Source organism: Typopeltis vanoorti, chromosome 25, assembly GCF_054136105.1.
Source record: "Typopeltis vanoorti isolate ZY-2024b chromosome 25, IOZ_Tvanoo_1.0, whole genome shotgun sequence".
NCBI classification, from domain to species: Eukaryota; Metazoa; Arthropoda; class Arachnida; order Uropygi; family Thelyphonidae; genus Typopeltis; species Typopeltis vanoorti.
The window spans coordinates 4,855,185-4,875,773 of record NC_143573.1 but is presented as its reverse complement, the minus strand read 5'-3'; the positions used below and the strand labels follow the sequence as shown (position 1 = coordinate 4,875,773).

The following is a 20,589-nucleotide window of genomic DNA, read 5'->3' as shown; positions in this document are numbered from 1 at the left end:
TACTTGTTCCACAGGTTCCCAGTTCAAAACAGTTGACATTTTCAATGATTCTAAATATTTTCATTGTCTTTGTCTTTTTATTGCTGACCTTCATACCATATCTATTACAACAGTTATTTGATTTAGTCAGGGAATCATGCAAACTTGTAGCAGATTTATTTAAGAATAACATCTTCTGCATAAAGCAAAGGGCTGACATTAACATCTCTAATTCTGATCTCATGTTTAATACCACTTTCCTTCATAAAATGATCCATATAGATAATGGATAACAGAGATAATAATGTACATCCTTGTCTCACACACCAAATTTAACATTAAACCATCTTCCTGTACTTCCTTCAATTCTAACTGCTGATTTGCAACTCAAATAAAGACTAAATATTGCATGATATAATGCCCCACTGATACCATATAACTGTAGTGTATTTGAATAGCTTCTCTCTCGTCACCTTGTCATATGCCTTTTCCAGATCGACATAACATAAATAGAGATCTTTGTTATATTCCCATGCTTTCTCAATTAATTGTCATAAAGTGAAGATCTGATCCTAACAGCCTCTATTTGGCCTGAATCCAGCTTGTTCTTCACCAAGCTTTTCTTTTACAATTCTTCTCAACCGTTTCTCAAGTATACTTGCATAAATCTTACCAGGAACACTCAGTAGGGAAATACCTCTGTAATTCTCACATTCAGTTGTATTTCCCTTTTTATATATGGGTACTATGAGAGCTCTAATCCAATCATTGGGAATCTGTCCAGGCCTTCTAAACTATGCAGTGCAGCCACTGTAAGATTTTTATACCACCATTTCTGGTCGAATATCATCTACTCCTGCTGCCTTTCCACATTTCAAGCCTTTGATGGCTTTTTCTACTTCAAGTATGGACATGTATCCTGACTGTATGGCTGTTGAGTGTTTTTTACCACTGTGCTATCACTGCTTGTTTCATTTAGCAATTTTTCAAAGTAATTGCTCCATACTTCAAGGATATCTTTTTCTCCCATTTCCTGTCACCTTTATCATCTCTAACTCCTTCTACAGCACTCTTTCCTCCATTTCTAAGCTTCTTCAACAACCTCAAGAATATCTTACCACCTTCTTGATATTTATTTTCTATGTTCTTGCCAAAGACCTCCCATGACTTTTGTTTAGCTAATTTTACACCATGTTTAGCTTTCTTCCTTTTTTTTTTTATTTATTTATTTTTTTTTTTCTCACCTGAGGTCAGGCCAACAATTGTTGTAGCGGTTGGTCAGTGTCTTTAACAAACTAGTTTGATTGTAGTATAGCTTGTTTCCTGTGTATAGTTGTATGCTCCAGAAGATGACCTTGACATAAAGGTCGAAACGTCGAATGTAGATTTTAGTTACATTAAACTAAAGTTTTTATTCAAACACGGTAGTTGTCTCCATAATTTTCAAAAATGCATTTAGCTTTCTTCATTTGTCTCTGTATTCTCTAAGCGCACAAGCTGATTTATTTGCCAGGAACTTTTGATATGCTTTCTTCTTTTCCTTCACTGTTTCTTTAACTTCCTGTGTCCACCATGGAGTTCTGATATTTCTATCCTTGCAGACAACCTCACCATATGTCTCTCTGGCTGAATCAATCAAGGTTTTCTTCAAGGTTTTCAACTGAATCTCCTAGGTTTGGTTCTTGTTCTCAAACTCTTTCATTTTTTCTTCAATAATCTTTGTGTATTTTAGTCTACAGTTCATATCTGAGAGCTGGTCAACTTTTATTTGCTTTAAAATTTTCTTACATGTCATTCTTTTCAATATGAAATTCAATTTTATCCTGCTCAAGACTAAATAGTGATTGCTTCCAATTTCAAATCCTGTGTACACTCTGGTGTCCTGCACCACGGAGAAAACATCACTATCAACAATAACATAGTCAATGAGACTTTTCTTATTCCTTGCCTCTTCTCTCCATGTGAATTTGTGCACATTTTTATGTTGGAACATGGTGTTAGTAATAACCAGTCCATGTCCTGAGAAGAAATCCAACAGGTATTTGCCATTATTATTATTAGCGTTGCTCTTTCCTCTAATTTTTCCCAAAACATTTTTGTATGTCAGACAATCACTTCCTACTCTGCTATTTAGATCCCCAACATACCAACTTTAACTTTTTCATTGTGTCAGTAGCTTTCGCTAGATCCTAAAAAAATTCCTCCGCTTCTACCTTATTAGAGTCTTCTGTGGGACCATAGGCACAAATAAGTCTTGTTGTCCAGTTCCCCATTCTAATATTTGTCCACTCTATTTGAGACTTCCTGCCATTCAAGAAGATTAGCCTCATATTTAGTGTTGAATACTATGGCTACTCCTTCTTTTCCTTGACTGTCATTGCCTGAACATAACATTTTGTATTTATTGCTCAGAAAGCAATAAATCTCACCAGTTTTTCTTTTTTGTTTCAGTCATCCCTATTATGTCGATCTGGTACTTATCTAATTCCTCAGCTAGCTCCATTTCTTTGCCATTCAGGCTTCTTATGTTGATAGTACCAATCTTAACTCCGGTGATGTTGAGTTGGGGTGTGCTTTCAGATTTGTCTTTGACTTAAGGAGCAAAATACAGCAGTTCATGCAAGGGGAATACGATTATGGAATTTAATGATCAGAAGTGGATGACAGACTTTGCCTTTGTGTCCAACATCTCGTTGATGAATGACCCAAATACACGGCTACAATAAACTGGTGCACACTCTGTTTGATCACATCAAAGCTTTTGTGGCCAAGCTCAAACTTTGGGAGGCACAACTCGCAAAAAAAGACTTAACTCATATTCAGCTTCTCACTGAGTCCAACTGTTCATCTCTTGATGAATACGCTACAAAATTAGCTGTGTTGGGAAGTGAGTTGGAAGAAAGATTTACTGATTTTCGTAAGAACAGTCTTCTTTAGATTTATTTTCAATGCCATTCAGTGTCAATGCCACCAAAATGCCAGGCTCAGTACAAATGGAGCTGCTTGAACTCCAAAACAACTCTTCTTTGAGAGAAAACTTATTCAATGTGCTCTTGCTTACATTTTACAAAGACTTCATTTCTGAGGACGCATTCCCTAATCTTCACCGGCATGCTTTGAAGATGTGTGCTTTTTAATGAAGCATATACTTATGTGAGCAGTTCTTCAGAATGAAGCATATGAAGTTCAAGACAAGAACTCATCTTACGGACCAACATCTTGAGAATACTCTGCGCACAGAGACTTCCAACATTCATGCCAACATTAATTGTTAAAATGTCAATGGGCAATTTGGCAAGTTTTTCCTTGACCATTGACATTTTAACAATTAATGTTTCCTTCATTGAATTATCTTTTTTCAAGTATTGATTATATTTACTTATCATGAACCAGACTCCTACCTACGCTCTTAAAGCTGAGTTTGTTTATTTTTATAGGATTTTATGTAAAGTATCAAATGCACAGCATCTTGCAATTCTAAATACCGCAGTATAGCTCAGTGGCCTGCAGGCTTTACTTAATCTTAATAAATTTTTAATGCAGTCTGCACTGTCTGAAAGGTTGAAGACCCCTGCTTTAGACCATCTAGAATTTGAATTCCAGGATTCTATTGACAAATACTCAATTTACATGGTGTACAGATAAAGTAAGAGTAAGACAAGGTCATAACTAAGGAATTCTGGCATCATTAAATCAGTGCCTTTCATAATAAGAATCAGCTGATTAGTCAGAATGTTCATCAGCCACCAAAAATATCAGGACTAATCCCACTGAATCTCAGTTAGCTATGCATCTTAATTTATTTTACAAGGCAACTCATTAATTCCTTCTTTATTGAACTTAGTAACGGATGAAATAAACATTTAATAAAATGGAAAATGTGGAATACAAATTTAAACTACAAAATTGTGAATTATTAAATATGCTGATGTTATCACTACTAGCAGAAAAAGCTTTACAAAGATTACTAAATACATTCAATAATGCTGCAGAAAAGAAAAATATGAAGATATTAACAATAAAAACTAAAATCATGATAGCTGCTAGTGAATCCATAAGATGTAAATTGGAAATCAAAAGGAAAATAACTGAAGAAGTTAGTAAGACAAGACATTTAGGAAGAGAACTAAACTATGGCATCACACAAAGTGAGGTACAAGAACAAGCAGTAAAAGCTAACAGAATATATGGATATCATAACTGCCTTATCTGGAAGTAGAGGAACAAGTAAGGAAAAAATAATGTACAGACCAGTATATATGCATCAGAAAGTATTAAGGTGGCTTAGGTGTTCATTTAAGCTCATAATTAATGAATTCAATAAAATAATTAAACTAAGTTTATTTATTTTGATATTTTGTCTCTGTCAGAGGGATATTCCAGGATACAATATAAAATCTATAATACCACACACAAAAAACACTGAGAAGTCAGACTAAGTATCCCATGATGGGTGCTGCTGGTTAGCCATGTCTGTCAGGCAGGAGCTCTAAGAATTAATGTTTCTTACATCTTGGAAAGTTTAACACAACGATATTTATTTAGATTCTTTTTTTTTTTTTTTAATTCTGCTGCTGATTCTAAAAAACAAAAAGTCAAGTTTGTATTTGCTGCAGTGGAGCACAGTAGTTTTTTTTTTTTTTCCTCATTTCATTCTGTTCAAGGTATCCAAGATAATTTATGGTCAGTTATATCCAGATGACCATAAACTAGGCTAGCCAACACCATCCAAACAGTGTACACCTCAGAGCTATAGGCTTCTAATCCAAATTCTTCCACTTATGCTGTGTGTTTTTGTGTGGGCCTAGCAGACATTAAAGCACCCACAACCTTCCAAGTCTCCTTGGATTATTTCATTAACTGTAATTCAAGGATCAGGTGATTAGCCCCATTCCTATACGTATTCTTTTGTCTGTAAATTGTGTGTGTTCTAGTGGTCAGTTTACCTGGTTGGAAGACAAAAAAAAAGCTTCCAAGTGAGTTAAACTCACCACTTCCATACAAAACAATCTAACTCAACCTCCAGTTGAAAAGCCTTGATAAAGATTCTTAAAGTTTAAAACTTTGCTGAGTAGTGAGAATTCATCTTTGAGTAACTTCGCCATTACTCAAAATCAGGTACAAAATGTAAAATCTGAACTTCCAAGTTACTTGAACAGTTACTTGAGCAGATATTTGGATTATTCTCGAAAAGATTACAGACAACACAGCAAACCATATCCTTCAAACTAAGAAAGAAAATCTCACATCCAAATTTCATAGACTAAAAGATCAACAAAACCAACGGACATATTCGAATTTCTTCACGAGTGTTAACAACCAACCAGAAGCAAGAAACAACAGGAGCCACCAATCGCCTGCAGGTAACAGCAACGTAGTTAACCTATCCAACCACGCCTTAAACAAAGATGAACTCTCGCTACTCAGAAAAGGTCTAAATTTTGCCATAGCACCCAGATCGATGAACAAACTGGATTTTATTTGTAATATTGAAAGAGGCTTAAGATTCATCCCAAATAACATAGCAGATAAAATACGTTTAGAAACAACCAACATTTTAAATATAAATCATAAGAAAATTAGGGGCGAATGCTGGTCTTGAAATTCATGCTTGCTCTTGTTATCATTCAGGGAGTGAGAGGTGTGATTGAAGTCTGATTAGCAGAATAATGAATTACTGACCATTTAAAACTATATATTTAGAAATTTTTGTACATTTAATCATACAAATACAACATTTATTTTACAAATGATATGCTATCTTTTTCAATTTAGCTACTTGAATACAAATTCTACCCTATGGTTCTTCTTTTATGAACTGGTCAATAACATCATAAAAAGTTGGTTGTAACTTAATTTTCCCAAGCAACATGCACACTTGTAAAGGCTGGCTGAAGCTCACTGGCTAGAGCTATGTTGACTGCATATGGCCTGTGTTTAAGCAAAAGTGAGATGATGTGAAATGGTTTGTGTGCGCATGAAATCACAGTGCTGCTGCGAGGACCTGGAAGCTCCTACAACCAAGCAAGCCAAGGTAGCTTTGACTAGACGAGTGAGCATTGGCCATTGATAAATGGTGCAAAGCTCAATTATTGCAGCACAAGCTTAAGATGTCTTTTTTCTACAAAAATAAAAGCCTAAATGGAATGCTTATAAATGCATGCATTTATCATCAAATAAATATTACTTCTTTCTCAATTAACGAGCTTGCGCATCAAGCATACTAATCATGGAGAATTCGCCTCTGAAGAAAACGATAGCAACTTATCGAAACACAAATTAACAGTGGTGAAATCATTAAAATCAAATCAAAACATCGTAATAACTAGAGTCGATAAAGTGCCACCATTATTCTAAACCGAACTACTTATTTAGAAAAAATTAATCTGCTAGTCTCTGACAATAGTACATACCAAGCTGTTAACTATGACTCAACTTAAAAAAAAGAAAACAGAGAAACTTGACTTACTTTGACTTATCTAGGCACTGTCAGCCGGGGGGACTTTTGGCCTCAAGCATCACGTGACGTGCCACTGAGCACTATCCACCACGTTCCAGTCTCCAGCCCAACAGCTTACAGATCTTCCGCCTCCTCCTGATCCGCCCATCTCCTTCTCGGTCTCCCTGGCAGCCTCCCTGATCAGGGTCGGGCCTCCCACTTGTCTCACAGTCTTTTTGGGACCCACACAATGTAGGTGCCCCAGCCACTGAAGATGCCGGGCTCGCAGCTCCGTTAGACGTCCGCCAAGTTGTACAAAGCGTTAGACCACCTCTTCCAAACTCCGTCTGCCATGACCCCTCCATAGATACGTCGTAGCATCTTATTCTCGAATACTCTCAGGTGGTCAGCTTGTCTCACCGTGAGAGTCCACGCTTTGTCACCATAAAGGAGAACAGGTCTGATCAAAGTCTTGTATAGTCCCACCTTTGTAGTCCAAGACGATAAATGCGAGGCGAAAAGGGGATGCACTTGGTAGTAGGCCACATTCGCGGCATTCATCAACCTCTGGACATCAGCATCAACTTTGTTGTCTTCAGTCACAATAGACCACAAGTACCTGAATTCCGTCACTCTCTCAAACTGAGCAGCTCCCTCTAGATCTTGAGCAGCATGGCGACTCCTGAAAAGGTACTTCATCTTCTCGGCGTTTATCTTCAGGCCAACATCTTCCGCAGCTTCCTCAAAGCAGTAACCAGAGCCACTGCATTGTCCCATTGGTGCACCATAACATTCAGGTCGTCTAGGTAACAAAGAATCCTGACCTGCATCCCCATGTCGACTCCACCCACCACTTGCTGTATGTTTCTAATTACTTTTTCCGACACTAAATTGAAGAGAATCAGAGAAAGCCCATCAATTTGCTTCACACCAGTCTGTATTTGAAACGGGTCCAACAATTCACCGAAACAGAGAAACTACTTAAATCAATTACTACATGGCCCAAAGATAGTCAAAAAATTACTTCCACACTATGCTTGTTCCCCAAGAATTTACAGTCTACCAAAGATACACAAACAAAAGACACCACTCCGACGATAGTCGAAGGTATAGACTTCCTGAATTATCACCTAGCCAAGAAATTAGCAGCGACACTCAAGAAGTTGGTAGATCGTTCCCCCCCCCCTCCTATATCCAAAACACACAACACTTCATAAACATCATCAAAGACATTACATTAGAAAAAGATGATTTATTAATCAGTTTTGATGTTTCTGCCCTCTTTATGAATGTCCCAGTCAGTGACACAATCCTTCTTTTACAGAACAAATTCCCCCCAGATATCACGGCACTCTTTGCGCATGCCTGACATTCTGGTTATTTTGTATGGCAAAACGCTTTCTACCTACAAAAAGAAGGCACAGCCCTGGGCTTACCATTATCCCCCCCCCCACCCCCCATTGCTAACTTTTATATGGAACATTTTGAGCAACATGCTCTAGATTCCTCTCCTTTAAAACCCAAAGCCTGGCTCAGATACGTTGACGATGTTTACGCGATCTGGCCCCCCCATGGCCTCCAGACACTAGACACTTTCCTTAGCCACCTAAACAAACAACAGAAATGCATACAATTCACAACTGAGATTGAAAAGCAGAACACACTTCTGTTTCTAGGTACACTCACGCGTCTTCCTTCTGGCAGTCTTTCCTTCACTGTTTACCAGAAACCAACACATACTGGCCAATATATATACATAAACTCCTACCACCACCCAACACAAAAACTAGGTGTCATTAATACTCTAAAAAACAGGGCTTTGAAGATCTGCTCCAATGAACAAGCGCTGAAAGACGAATTTAAAGTTATCAGCAATACTTTTCTAAAAAATGATTACAGCCAAAACACTATGAACAAAATTCTCTACAAGACTTCAATAAAAAACAAAGATAAACCAGACTACAATAAAGCTATAACCATTCCTTACATTAAAGGGACATCAGATAAAATAAACAGAATACTAAAGAAATACAACCTTAAAGCCACCTTCAAACCTCCTGAAAAATTAAAATGCTTACTCAACTCATCCAAAGAGTACTCAAGGGCTCACTTTAGTGAGTATGGGCATGGCACCAAGGTACCAGATGCTGGACCACCATGCCTTACTTCATGTAATATATATCTGTTATATTATTCTGTAGACTGGTCCCTCCTCTTCTTTCTTTGCTTCTTTCTCCTCTCCTTTCTCCTTCCCCCTGATGCTATTAGAGCATTCGAGGGCTAGGGCTGAGTCTTTCCTATCTTGCTAAGTCATTTCGTCTTATGCAGCCACTGAAGGAGGCAAGCTAGCCTCAATAGGTGCCGGTCCCAAGCCCGGATAAATGTGAGGGTTGATGTCAGGAAGGGCATCCGGTTGGAAAACTTCAATGCCAGCTCAAACTATGATATGAATCAAAGAAAAAATGATATAAGGGCTAGGGCGTACCCCTTAAGCGATGTGAGGCCAATTGCCCTACAGCTGCGAGAAGTGAACGAGGGCTACCACATCAAGGGCGGGTGCGGTTAAAGAAGCGAGCCCAGCAGGTGGAGAGGATGTTGCGAATGGGAACATTGAAATGTTGGAAGCATGACTGGAAGGGGAAGAGCGGTTGCAGACATGATGAGGAAGAGGAAGTTGGACATTTTATGTGTGCAGGAGACAAGGTGGAAAGGGGGAAAGGCAAAGGAACTGGGAGATGGATATAAATTTTTCTACTATGGAGCGAATAACGAGGGAAGAAATGGTGTAGGAATTGTGGTGTGTGGCAGAATGAAGGGTGAAGTACTGGAAGTGGGTAGAAGGAACGATAGGATCATGCGAATGAAATTGGGTCTTGGAGAAGAGCGGGTGGTCGTATTATGTGTATATGCCCCGCAAGTAGGTTGTACAGCAGAGGAGAAAGATGAGTTCTGGAACGTGTTAGATGAAGAAATGAGGGAACTGGAAGAAAATGAGACGGTGATTGTCGGAGGAGACTTGAACGGACACATAGGAAGACAGAATAGAGACTGTGAAAGGGTGCATGGTGGACACGGAGTGGGAATGATGAACCAGGAAGGAGAGAGGGTTGTGGACTTTGCAGTAGCGTTTGACCTGGCAATTGTAAACTCGTTTTTCTACAAGAGGGAAGAACATTTGATAACATTTAGGAGTGGTAACAACAGTTCACAAATTGACTACATTTTGACTAGAAGAAAACATCTTAAGGTTGTGACAAATTGTAAAGTAATTCCAACAGATCAAGTAGCACAGCAACACCGAACTGCTGTGCGCAGACTTTAAAATAAGATCGAAGATAAGAACCTCTGGATGCCATGAGATGAAGACAATTAAGTGGTTTTGCTTAAAAGAGGAGAGTGTGAGGAATCGTTTTAGGGAGAGGGTGTTAGAGAGGATTTCGGATGGACTGGAAGGCGTATAAGATTGGCGGAAACATAATTCAAAAGTAATCCTGAGCTGTGCAATCAAGGTGCTTGGTGAGACATCTGGAAAGATTAGAGAGCAGAAGGAGGGTTGGTGGTGGAATAATAATGTACAAGTGGCAGTGACAGCTAAGAGGAAGGCAAAGCAGAAGTGGGACGAGTCAAGAGTGGAAGAGAACAGAGAGGTGTACAGAAAGAGAAAGCAAGAAGCCAAGATAGTTGTGGCACAGGCGAAGGCCATGGCATATCAAGATCTGTATGATCAATTAGAAACAAAGGAAGGACAGAGAAAAATTTACCAACTAGCGAAAGCAAAGAACATCTTACACGTGAGGCAGATCAAAGACGCTGAAGGAAGAGTATTATGGAGGGATGTGGACATAAGAAACAGATGGAAAATATACTTTGAGGGACTTTTGAATGAGGAAAATGCAAGGCCTCACAGAGGAGATGGGCAGCCTCCTGAGGGGATGGTGCAGAACATCAGTAGAGTGGAAGTGACGGAGGCATGAAAAGGATGAGGAATGGAAAATCGGTGGCCCTGACAGAATTCCAGTGGAGGCATGGAAGGCACTGGGGGAAGAGGGAATTGACCTGCTGTGGGACCTGTTCATGAAAGTTTGCCAACAGGAAAATATACCTGAGGAATGGAGGGAGAGTACTCTTGTCCCCATCTACAAGGGTAAAAGGGGATGCACAAGACTGTAAAAATTACAGAGGAATAAAGTTGATGTCCCACACAATGAAAATCCTAGAAAGGGTTCTTGATGGTAGATTGAGGAAGGAGGTGGAGATTGCAAAGGAACAAAGACCCACTCCCTCTGCTGGCCCACCCTGGAGTATACTGTGTTTATTGCACCTATAATCTACCATATACAGGGGAAAACAGGACACATAATTCCTAACAGACAAAAGGAACATAAACAACGATCATGCCCTGAACACTTTACATAGAATTGACTGGAAAAGCACCAGTTGTTTACATCACACCAAAACATGGTATGAATGAAAATTTAAGGAAGCCTGTGAGATTCTTATCAACCACCCCAATCTGAACAATAATAATGGTCTAAAAATCCCAAGCATATGGAAGGCACATATTCTACCCACGGAACCTTTCTCCCTAAGAGTTAACTATAAACAGGATCGTAGATAATCCAGAATCCTAAATCTAACATAACAATTGTAATGTTAAAAATAGGACATCATTGTTACTGTAAGAAAACTATCTTTAAGAAAGAATGTTTCTCTCATATTATCTTAAATAGAATTTAGCTTTGATGTAGTTTCTAAATAATTAATTTGTAATTTTATCTGTATTTTTTTTTTCACGAGAGGTCATGCCAGTAGAATAACCGGTGATCAAATCATTGCTTCTTTAGCTTCCTGAGCGAAATGTAACTCAGCTGGTCCTTGTACATTTGTATATACTCCAGATGATGACCTTAATATGAAGGTCGAAACGTCGGGAAATTAATATGACACAGTTGTAAAATCCATAATTTCTAAAATGAATGCTGATCATCGTGCAACACTAAAAGAAAGGATTCTAATTATGTGCAATAGAAAAACATGAAGAATTGAAGGTGTAACAATATTAAACAAAACTAAGAACACAATGCAGCTACTAACTGAAGGTAAAGAATTTGGATTAGATATAAATGCAAAAAAGACAAAATTTATGAAAATCTCAAAAGTAAACAGATTCGAGCCAGAAATATTCATCAACAATATGAAAAGTGAACATACAACAGAATATAAATATTTAGGCACCTACTTTACTGCAGATGGAAAGCAAGATAGAGAAATAAAAATAAGAACAGCCATAGCTAAAGATGCATTCTGGAAAAATAAAGATCTGCTCAGATGTTCCGTGAGTATCGAGACAAAAAAAAGAATGATAAGAACATTAAGAGTGGCCAATTTTCATATATGGCAGTTGAGACCTGGATATTCAAGAGAGTATGGCAACAGATAATGGCCTCTGAAATGTGGTGCTATAGGAGAGCTCTGAAAATCTCATGGACAGAACATGTGACAAATACAGATATCCTACAGAGAATGAGAACACAGAGATCTTTATTACAGGAAATGATCTCTAGAACAATATGAGATTGGCAGGATTCAGCAGGACAGAGGATACTAACTTTTAGAAGGAAAAATTATGGGAAAAGGATCAAGAGGCAAAAAAATGAAAGACATGGCTTGAAGATATAAGATCATGACAGGATCACATGGCCATGCAGAAACAAAAAGGAAAGCCACCAACAGAGAGAACTGGAAGGACATAGTGCTGCACCCTCTCACTGAGGAAGCTACGTGAAGAAGAACCCACACTAAATCATAGAATACTGTAAAATACAGCCAATGACAGAATCCAAAAATAAAAAGAATGGAAATATTAAAAGAATACAGTATATCAGAGGGACAAAAAAAAAGTGAAGAACAGAATACCAAAGAGAAAAAGAAGCAGAGGAAGACCTAGAAAAAATGACATAGTCTTGAAAAGTGATACTACAAGTAACTGGAGCTTAATAATGAAAGAAGAAAAATTTTTTTCCCCAGAGGTCAGGCAAGTATAAAGACAAGATAAATAGCTTACTCTGTGCCATAGTGAGCTATTTATCTTGTCTTTATACACACACCAGATGATCTTGAAAATCAAAATATCAAAATGAAAATTCTACTTTACTTTAAATTAATATAGCAGTAAACTCAATAATTTCTTTTGCATAAAGGAGAAAACTTAATTTCTATCTTCATGGCAGAAGTGAATTTAATCATGTTCTCTAATATTTTGAATAAAGAATAAAGACTTGGAATTCTGCTAGTGAAGAGTTAAGTGCTGTCACAATATTACTACTTACACTAAAAGAACTTACTCTTACACTCTGCCACACTATGCAACAATGAAATACTAAGAAAACATTTAAAAGTTAAATCTGTGAAATTTTTTACGCCTTTATCATAATGCCAGCCTGGTTGGCAAAGTGGTTAGCATATCAGCTCCCAGCCAAAAGGCTGAGGGTTCAAATCCCGGCATGGGCATGGATGTTTGTGATTGTCTGTGAGAATACTAGTGGTGGTGGTGGGTGGTAGATGGCGTTGGTGTAGATGATGGTGGTGGTAGTTACAGTTTGTTGTAGTTGGTGGATTGAGTGGCAGAGATTGAGAGTTGTGGAGCAAGTACCTTCCCTCAATGAGTCTTTGGTCTCCCTGAAGGTGTCACGTAATAATAATAATAATCTATGCTGACTGCTAATGACATCTCTGCTGTTGCCTGAACTCACATTAATATTTTGCATTTTTGTATGGCTCAGTTGTTTATCACTTATAGTTAAGTAAATATGTAAATATATGTATATATATAAAATTATATCTATACAGTATCATGAGTCTCCATAATTCAGTCAGTAAGAGCTGGGTTTGATTCCTGTCAGTGAAGCGAGGAACCTTTATCTGGTCTCTTTCAATGAAAGGTGAGTTAGCTGGTCTCATACAGAGGTAGGGGGTTTTTTCACCCACAGAACAGGCAAACCAGTCCCATGAACACACACGGATTACAATCATGAATACGTCCCAGCCATGTGCTGGGGGGGGGGGGTGGGGGGGGGGGGGGGTGGGGGGGGGGGGGGGTGGGGGGGGGGGGGGGTGGGGGGGGGGGGGGGTGGGGGGGGGGGGGGGTGGGGGGGGGGGGGGGTGGGGGGGGGGGGGGGTGGGGGGGGGGGGGGGTGGGGGGGGGGGGGGGTGGGGGGGGGGGGGGGTGGGGGGGGGGGGGGGTGGGGGGGGGGGGGGGTGGGGGGGGGGGGGGGTGGGGGGGGGGGGGGGTGGGGGGGGGGGGGGGTGGGGGGGGGGGGGGGTGGGGGGGGGGGGGGGTGGGGGGGGGGGGGGGTGGGGGGGGGGGGGGGTGGGGGGGGGGGGGGGTGGGGGGGGGGGGGGGTGGGGGGGGGGGGGGGTGGGGGGGGGGGGGGGTGGGGGGGGGGGGGGGTGGGGGGGGGGGGGGGTGGGGGGGGGGGGGGGTGGGGGGGGGGGGGGGTGGGGGGGGGGGGGGGTGGGGGGGGGGGGGGGTGGGGGGGGGGGGGGGTGGGGGGGTTTAGTCCCTAGGGAGTGGAAGTTAGGCAAAGTGGTTCCTTTGCATAAGGGTGGCTCTAAAACTGCAGTATTGAATTACAGACCAATCACCATCTCAGGAGTAGTGGTAAAAGTATTGGAAAAGTTGGTTAAAGACAAAATTCAAGAATGGGTGGATCAGGATATGATACTCTATAGAGGCCAACATGGTTTTGTTAAAGGTAGATCCTGCCTTAGCAATCTATTAACTATCCATAATAGAATAACATCAGAGTTGGACAAAGGAACTGGCTACACAGTGGTACTTCTGGATTTTGCTAAGGCTTTTGACAGGATACCCCATAGAACACTGTTACGCAAATTGGAGCAGATGGGAATGGATATTAAATTGGTGATATGGATAGGAGAATGGCTCAGGGAGAGATACCATAAGGTGGTGTATGGAGGAGCCGAGTCCAGAATGAGGCAGGTGACCAGTGGTGTGCCTCAGGGCTCTGTGCTTGGGCCAATGTTGTTTAATTTGTATATAAATGATATAGGAAACGGCTTAAAGGGAGATATTCAGTTGTTTGCTGATGATGCAAAGTTGTGTAGTGCAATAAAAAATCAAGCTGATGTTGAAAGTTTGCAGGAGGATTTAAATAAGCTGGTAAAATGGGCAAAAGAAAATGGATGTCAGTTCAATGTGGAAAAGTGTAAAGTCTTGCATTTTGGGATTAAAAGATTACCAGCTGTGTACTACATCGATGGAAAGGTACTCCAAGAGATTGATGAGGCTAGGGACTTAGGGGTATTGGTAGATAGAGAGATGAAGTTCAGAGGACACATTGCTAAGGTGTCCAAGATTGTACATAGGATTACTTGGTTGTTGAGGAACACACTGACATCCAGAGATAAAGAGGTTATTATTCCCCTTTATAAAGCATTGATACTTCCACATTTGGATTACTGTGCTCAGGTCTGGTCACCTGGATTCCTTGGAGATGAGGAGGCTGTGGAGAGGGTTCAGAGAAGAGTGACCAAGTTGGTGAGTGATATAAAAAATGCTCCCTACATTGATAGATTGAGAGCTTGTGGATTGCAGAGATTGGTTGATAGGCGAAGAAGAGGGGATATGATAGAAACATTCAAATTACTAAAAGGTTTTTATAGGATTGATGCAGGGGAAATGTTTCAGCTGTGTGATAGTGATGGAAGAACAAGAGGTCATCTCTGGAAATTAAAGAAGAGTGTGGTTAACAAAGGTGTCAGAACAAGGTTTTTTGCCTGGAGGGTGGTGAATGAGTGGAATTCATTGCCTGACTTTGTTGTGAGCTCTTCATCTGTAAATGAATTCAAGAAGAGATATGACAGATATTGTTTTGCTAGCTTGGGTCTCCCGCGATGAGTCTACTGACTCCATGGAGATACCCGTAATAATAATAATAATAATAATGGAAGCAAAAAAAGGGCAAGAAAGGTAATGCTAAAAAAAGCACTGCAGGCAAAAACAAGAAGGTTAGCTAGCCCTCCCAGCGAGGTTATTGTCCACATGGAGGAGGTTAACAAAAATGAATTAATTGCCAAAATAGCAAAGTTGATCAGAGAGACAATTCAGGAATTCCAAAAAGTTGAGAGACGTTTAAATGAGCATAGGGAGAAAAAGAAAAATGAACAGGAAAATAAGAAACAACAAAGCAAAGAAACAGGTAAGTCAGGAAATAACGAAATTCAGGTAAGTGACGTTGTTAGTAAAAAGAAAGAAGTTATTTGGTAAGTGACTCTATAATAAAACATGCAATAGATGAGAGAGTTAAAACATCGAGTTTTCCAGGAGCGAAAATTAAAAATATAACGCAAGTAATTCAAAAACAGAAAAGAAAAGTAAACGAAATCGTAGTTGTAGTAGGTACAAACGATTTAACTGGCAATAAGTTAGAAGAGGATATAATAACAGGAATAGAAGTAGCAGGGTACAGCATTTTTTGGCAGGATAGGAAGGGAAAACATGATGGTGGAGTACTGCTTATGATAAGTGACAACTTATGTCCTCTAAGAGTGGAGGCTTTGGAAAGCAGTGACACTAATGATTTTGAAAGCATATGGTGTGAGGTAGAGATAGACAAGACAAAATATTTAGTGGGGTGTTGCTACAAACCAAGGAGTACAGAGAGTGGGGACCAGGAGATGTTTAGATAGTTGAGCTTGGCAAGTGCAAGAAGAATGATTGTTATAGGACATTTTAACTACAGCAGTATAAATTGGGGAGAGGAAGATGAAATGTAGCAATAAGGGAATGGAATTACTAGAATTCTTGACACACAAATGTCTTAGGCAACATGTAATAGAGGGAACAAGAGGTTCAAGAGTTTTAGATTTGGTCATAGCATCAGAAGAGTTGATAATAACCGAGATGACATCTCTCCGACCAGTTGGAGAGTGACCATGTGGTTTTGACTTGGAAGATGAATGGACATGCAGAAGTATCAATGAGACGGGAACATATGTGGAATTATAAGGTAGGTGATTATAACGGTCTTAGACATCAACTTGGGGAAGTTTTGTGGAGGGAGGAATTGGAAGGCCAGGATATCATTAGTGCTTGGGAAATTGTGAAGGAATATTTGTTAGCAGCAATAGTAAGCTGTATTCCACACAATTTAGTGTAAAGTGGATGACAAACAATATTAAACAGGAACTGCTTGTGAGAAGAGGCTATGGAAGAGATATAAGGAGACAGGTGAAGAGCAGATGTATAAAGAATACAAGACACAAGCCAGAAGAGTGACTAGTATGGTAAGGAAGGCGAAACTGGAATACGAGAAGAGATGGCCCTAAGATCCAAAGAAAATCCTATTGAATTTTTTAGCTATCTGACCAGTAAGAGTTGAAATGACTGTGGAAAAATGACATTGTGGGATAAAAATGGGAATAGAGTGACTGATGCAGAGGACATAGTGGAATGGTTCAATGAACACTTCATTGGTGTATTTCATCCCGGTGTATTTCATCCTAAATTTTAATACTAGAGGGATAGGGCAGGTTCAAGGTTTAGAGGTGCAGGAAGAGAGCATGTTTTCCAAATAATGAGTACTCTGGATGTCAGTAAAGCTGTTGGACTAAATGGTATTTCACCACGAGTTTTGAGAGAATGTGCTAAGAAACTGACAGCTTTGACCTGGCTTTTCAATGAAAGTCTGGCTATAGGAAAGGCCCAGGGAATAGAAGGAAGGTAAGATAGTGCCATTGCATAAGGGCAGTAGTAGACTGAAAGTGTCTAATTATAGGCCAGTTTGTGTGTCATCAGTAGTTGTTAAGATCTTGGAGAAATTAGTTAGGGACCGTATACAACATTGGGCAGATGAAGGTAATGTTATCTGTGAGAATTAACATGACTTGTGAAGGGGAGCTCTTGTTTTAGTAATATGCTAGCCTTTTATAATAAAGTTACAAGAGCAGCAGATGAGGGCAAGGCATATACAGTCATACCCCAAAGTTACGCAGTAGGTGGGACCAACAAAAATCGCGTAAGTCGAATTCACGTAACTTGGGATATAATTCTGCATGTAATTTATATATACAAACATACAAAATATTATTTAATTGGGACCAAAGGTTTACAAACACACCTATATTTTTTAAGAAATATAATCATAATTGTAGTTTTTCGTATATAAAAAAAGAAAGTTATTTCGATGTCGATGGTTTTATAAAATATAATAGATTTGTCTGATGGCATAATGTCTTTTTCTTGTCACACAAAATTTCTTCATAGCAAGCTAATGATTTTTTTATTCCTTGCCTTGTGGCTACAATTCGTTCCTCATTAGAATCTATGTCCTCCAAAATCTGTAAACCTTTCATTTATGATTGTTCTTACTGTGGATTCCTGTAGATCGAACTTCTTTGCTAGCTCACAAATTTTCATTCTGCCTTCAAAATCCTTAATAATGTTGAGTTTTGTTTCTAAAGTCATTGTTTTTCTTTTCTTGCTAGCTGTAGAAGAATCAGACTCGCTTCTTTTGGACGACATTATTATTTTTTATGTGATAAAATTTTTTATCAAGAACATTAAACAATTACAAGGTTTGTAGACTATAAAAATCGTGTATGAATGGAGACTGCGTGAAACACATCAGTGCCTGTTCACAGCATGTGCGACACTGGCAAATGCGGCCGGCACCGGAAAAATATGACTAGTGGTGAGGCGTGAAGTGGGACGGGAATACTTACATATAAGAAACTGCGTAACTCCGGATTCACATAAGTCAGGGTATGACTGTACTGCCATTTTCTTGGATTTAGCGAAGGCAATTAACATGGTCCACATGATAAGCTGATATTTAAGTTGTAACACATGGGTTTGGATGTCAAGTTGGTCAACTGGATACAGGATTGGCTGTCTGATAGGTATCAGAGAGTTGTGCATGGTGGGGCTGTTTCAAGGAGTCAGAGAGTTACAAGTGGGGTCCCACAGGGACCTATATAGTTTAACTTTTATATTATTATTATTGTTCCGGGTAACTCCAAGGAGTCGACAGACTCATCGAGGGAGGCCCTAACATCATGTCAAGAACAACTATTCGACATTCACACAGTATCTATCATACCTTGCCTTGAACTCATTCACGGTCGTAGCACCCACAACAGACTCTGGAAGCTTATTCCACTCATTCACTACTCTCCAAGTAAAAAAAATAGCTCTAACACCCTTGTCAACCACGCTCTTGCCCAGCTTCCATTCATGGCCCCTAGTCCTCCCACCACCAGTCATATTTTCAAAAATATCTTCTGGATCAATCTTATAGAAACCCTTCAGTAATTTGAACATCTCAATCAGATCACCCCTCCTTCGCCTATCGACCAATTTCTGCAACCCACAAATCTTCAACCTATTTTCATAAGGTTCATTCCACAGACCTGCTATCATCTTGGTCACTCGTCTCTGGATCCTCTCCACTTCCTCTCCATCACGAAGAAACCCTGCTGTCCATAACTGGGCACAGTAGTCCAGATGGGGCCTTATCAAGGCTCGATACAGAGGAACAACAACTTGTTTGTCTCTGCATGTTCAAGTATTTTTCAGAAGCCAAGTGATTTAGTGAGCTGTTTTAGTCACTTTTGCAATGTGCCCCCTAAACTTCAATTCCCTATCCACCAACACTCCCAAATCCCTGGCCTCATCAATCTCCTGGAGTACGGTTCCACCAATGCGATATACTGCTGCTATTCTTTTCACCCCAAAGTGCATAACCTTACACTTTGGCACATTAACTTGACATCCATTTTTCCTAGCCCAGTCCTCCAAACTATCCAAATCATCCTGTAAAATTTTGACATCCTGTGCACTCATAATTGCTCTACCCAACTTTGCATCATCAGCAAACAAGTGAACACTTCCTTTCCAATCCTTTCCTATATCATTGATGAACAAATTGAAAAGCAGTGGTCCAAGAACAGAGCCCTGTGGCACTCCACTAGTCACAAGCCGTCTTTTAGACTCCACTCCTGAATAAACCACTCTCTGGTATCTCTCCATCAACCACCCTCCTATCCATCTCACCAACCTTATATCTATCCCCATCTGCTCCAGTTTACTAATAAGGTTCTATGTGGTATCCTATCAAAAGCCTTGGCAAGGTCCAGTAGTATTACTGTAAACCCATTACCCCTATCCAGTTCAGCCCATCACTGTGTTATAAAACATGAGCAAGTTACTGAAGCATGATCTACCCTTCACAAAACCATGTTGTCCCCATACAATATCCCATTTTCATCTATCCAATCCTGTATTCTTTTCTTGACTAATTTCTCTAAGACCTTGACAATGAGTCCTGATATGCTAATCGGTCGGTAATTTACAACAGCAGTCTTGGAAGCACCTTTATGCAGTGGAACTATTTTCCCCTCTTTCCACCCCCTCGGGACTAACCTAGACCCGAGACTCAAATTAAACAAAATGGTCAAGGGTACTGACAATTCTTTAGCTGCTTCTCGTACAACACGAGCTGGTATACCATCCAATCCCACAGATGTATTGACATTGAGGTTATGCAATAGATTACTCACCTCCACTTCATTCACCACAATTTCCATATAATCTACTGGTACATTCGTTTCTGCAATGTCATCACCTGAATGATATATTCTTGCAAAGTGCTCACTAAGTAACTCAACTATATCAACTGATTCAGTTACCTCCCTACCATCGGCATTCTTTAAAATCATTCTGCCACGTACATTTTTCCTTTTACTTGCTACATATCTAAAAAACTGTTTAGGATTCTCTTTAGCCTGCATGGCCAATGTTCTTTCGTAATCCTTTTTTGCTTTTCTTACCACACTCATTACCCTTCTGGCCTGCGCTTTATACCGTTCGTGTGCGTGCCGGTCACCTTTCTCCTTAAATTCCCTCCATAGTTGTTTCTTTTTTTGCAGCTCAAGCTTAATGGTGTTATTCATTCATTTAACCCCTAGTTGATTTATTATTCGGACTCTAGATATATAGTCAGCCATTGCTTCATGCAAACACTTCTTAACTACCTCCCATGCACTATCGACTTCTAGTCCTTGAAGTTGTACATGCCATGGCACTGAACCAATCAAACTCCTAAGCTTTTCATACTTTCCAGCCCGATAATTCCACATGTACTCTGTCT

At 39.9% G+C, this 20,589-nt stretch overlaps 1 protein-coding gene across 1 annotated transcript in view; it reads right to left on the bottom strand.

The window, feature by feature from the left end:
- Cndp2 (Cytosolic non-specific dipeptidase 2) overlaps positions 1–20,589 on the bottom strand; it is a 327,834-nt gene that overhangs the window by 195,428 nt on the left and 111,817 nt on the right. Inside the window, exon 5 of the mRNA XM_090414788.1 lies at positions 3,796–3,818. Coding sequence (XP_090270914.1) covers positions 3,796–3,818 — 23 coding nt within the window. The remainder of the gene's footprint in view (positions 1–3,795; positions 3,819–20,589) is intronic.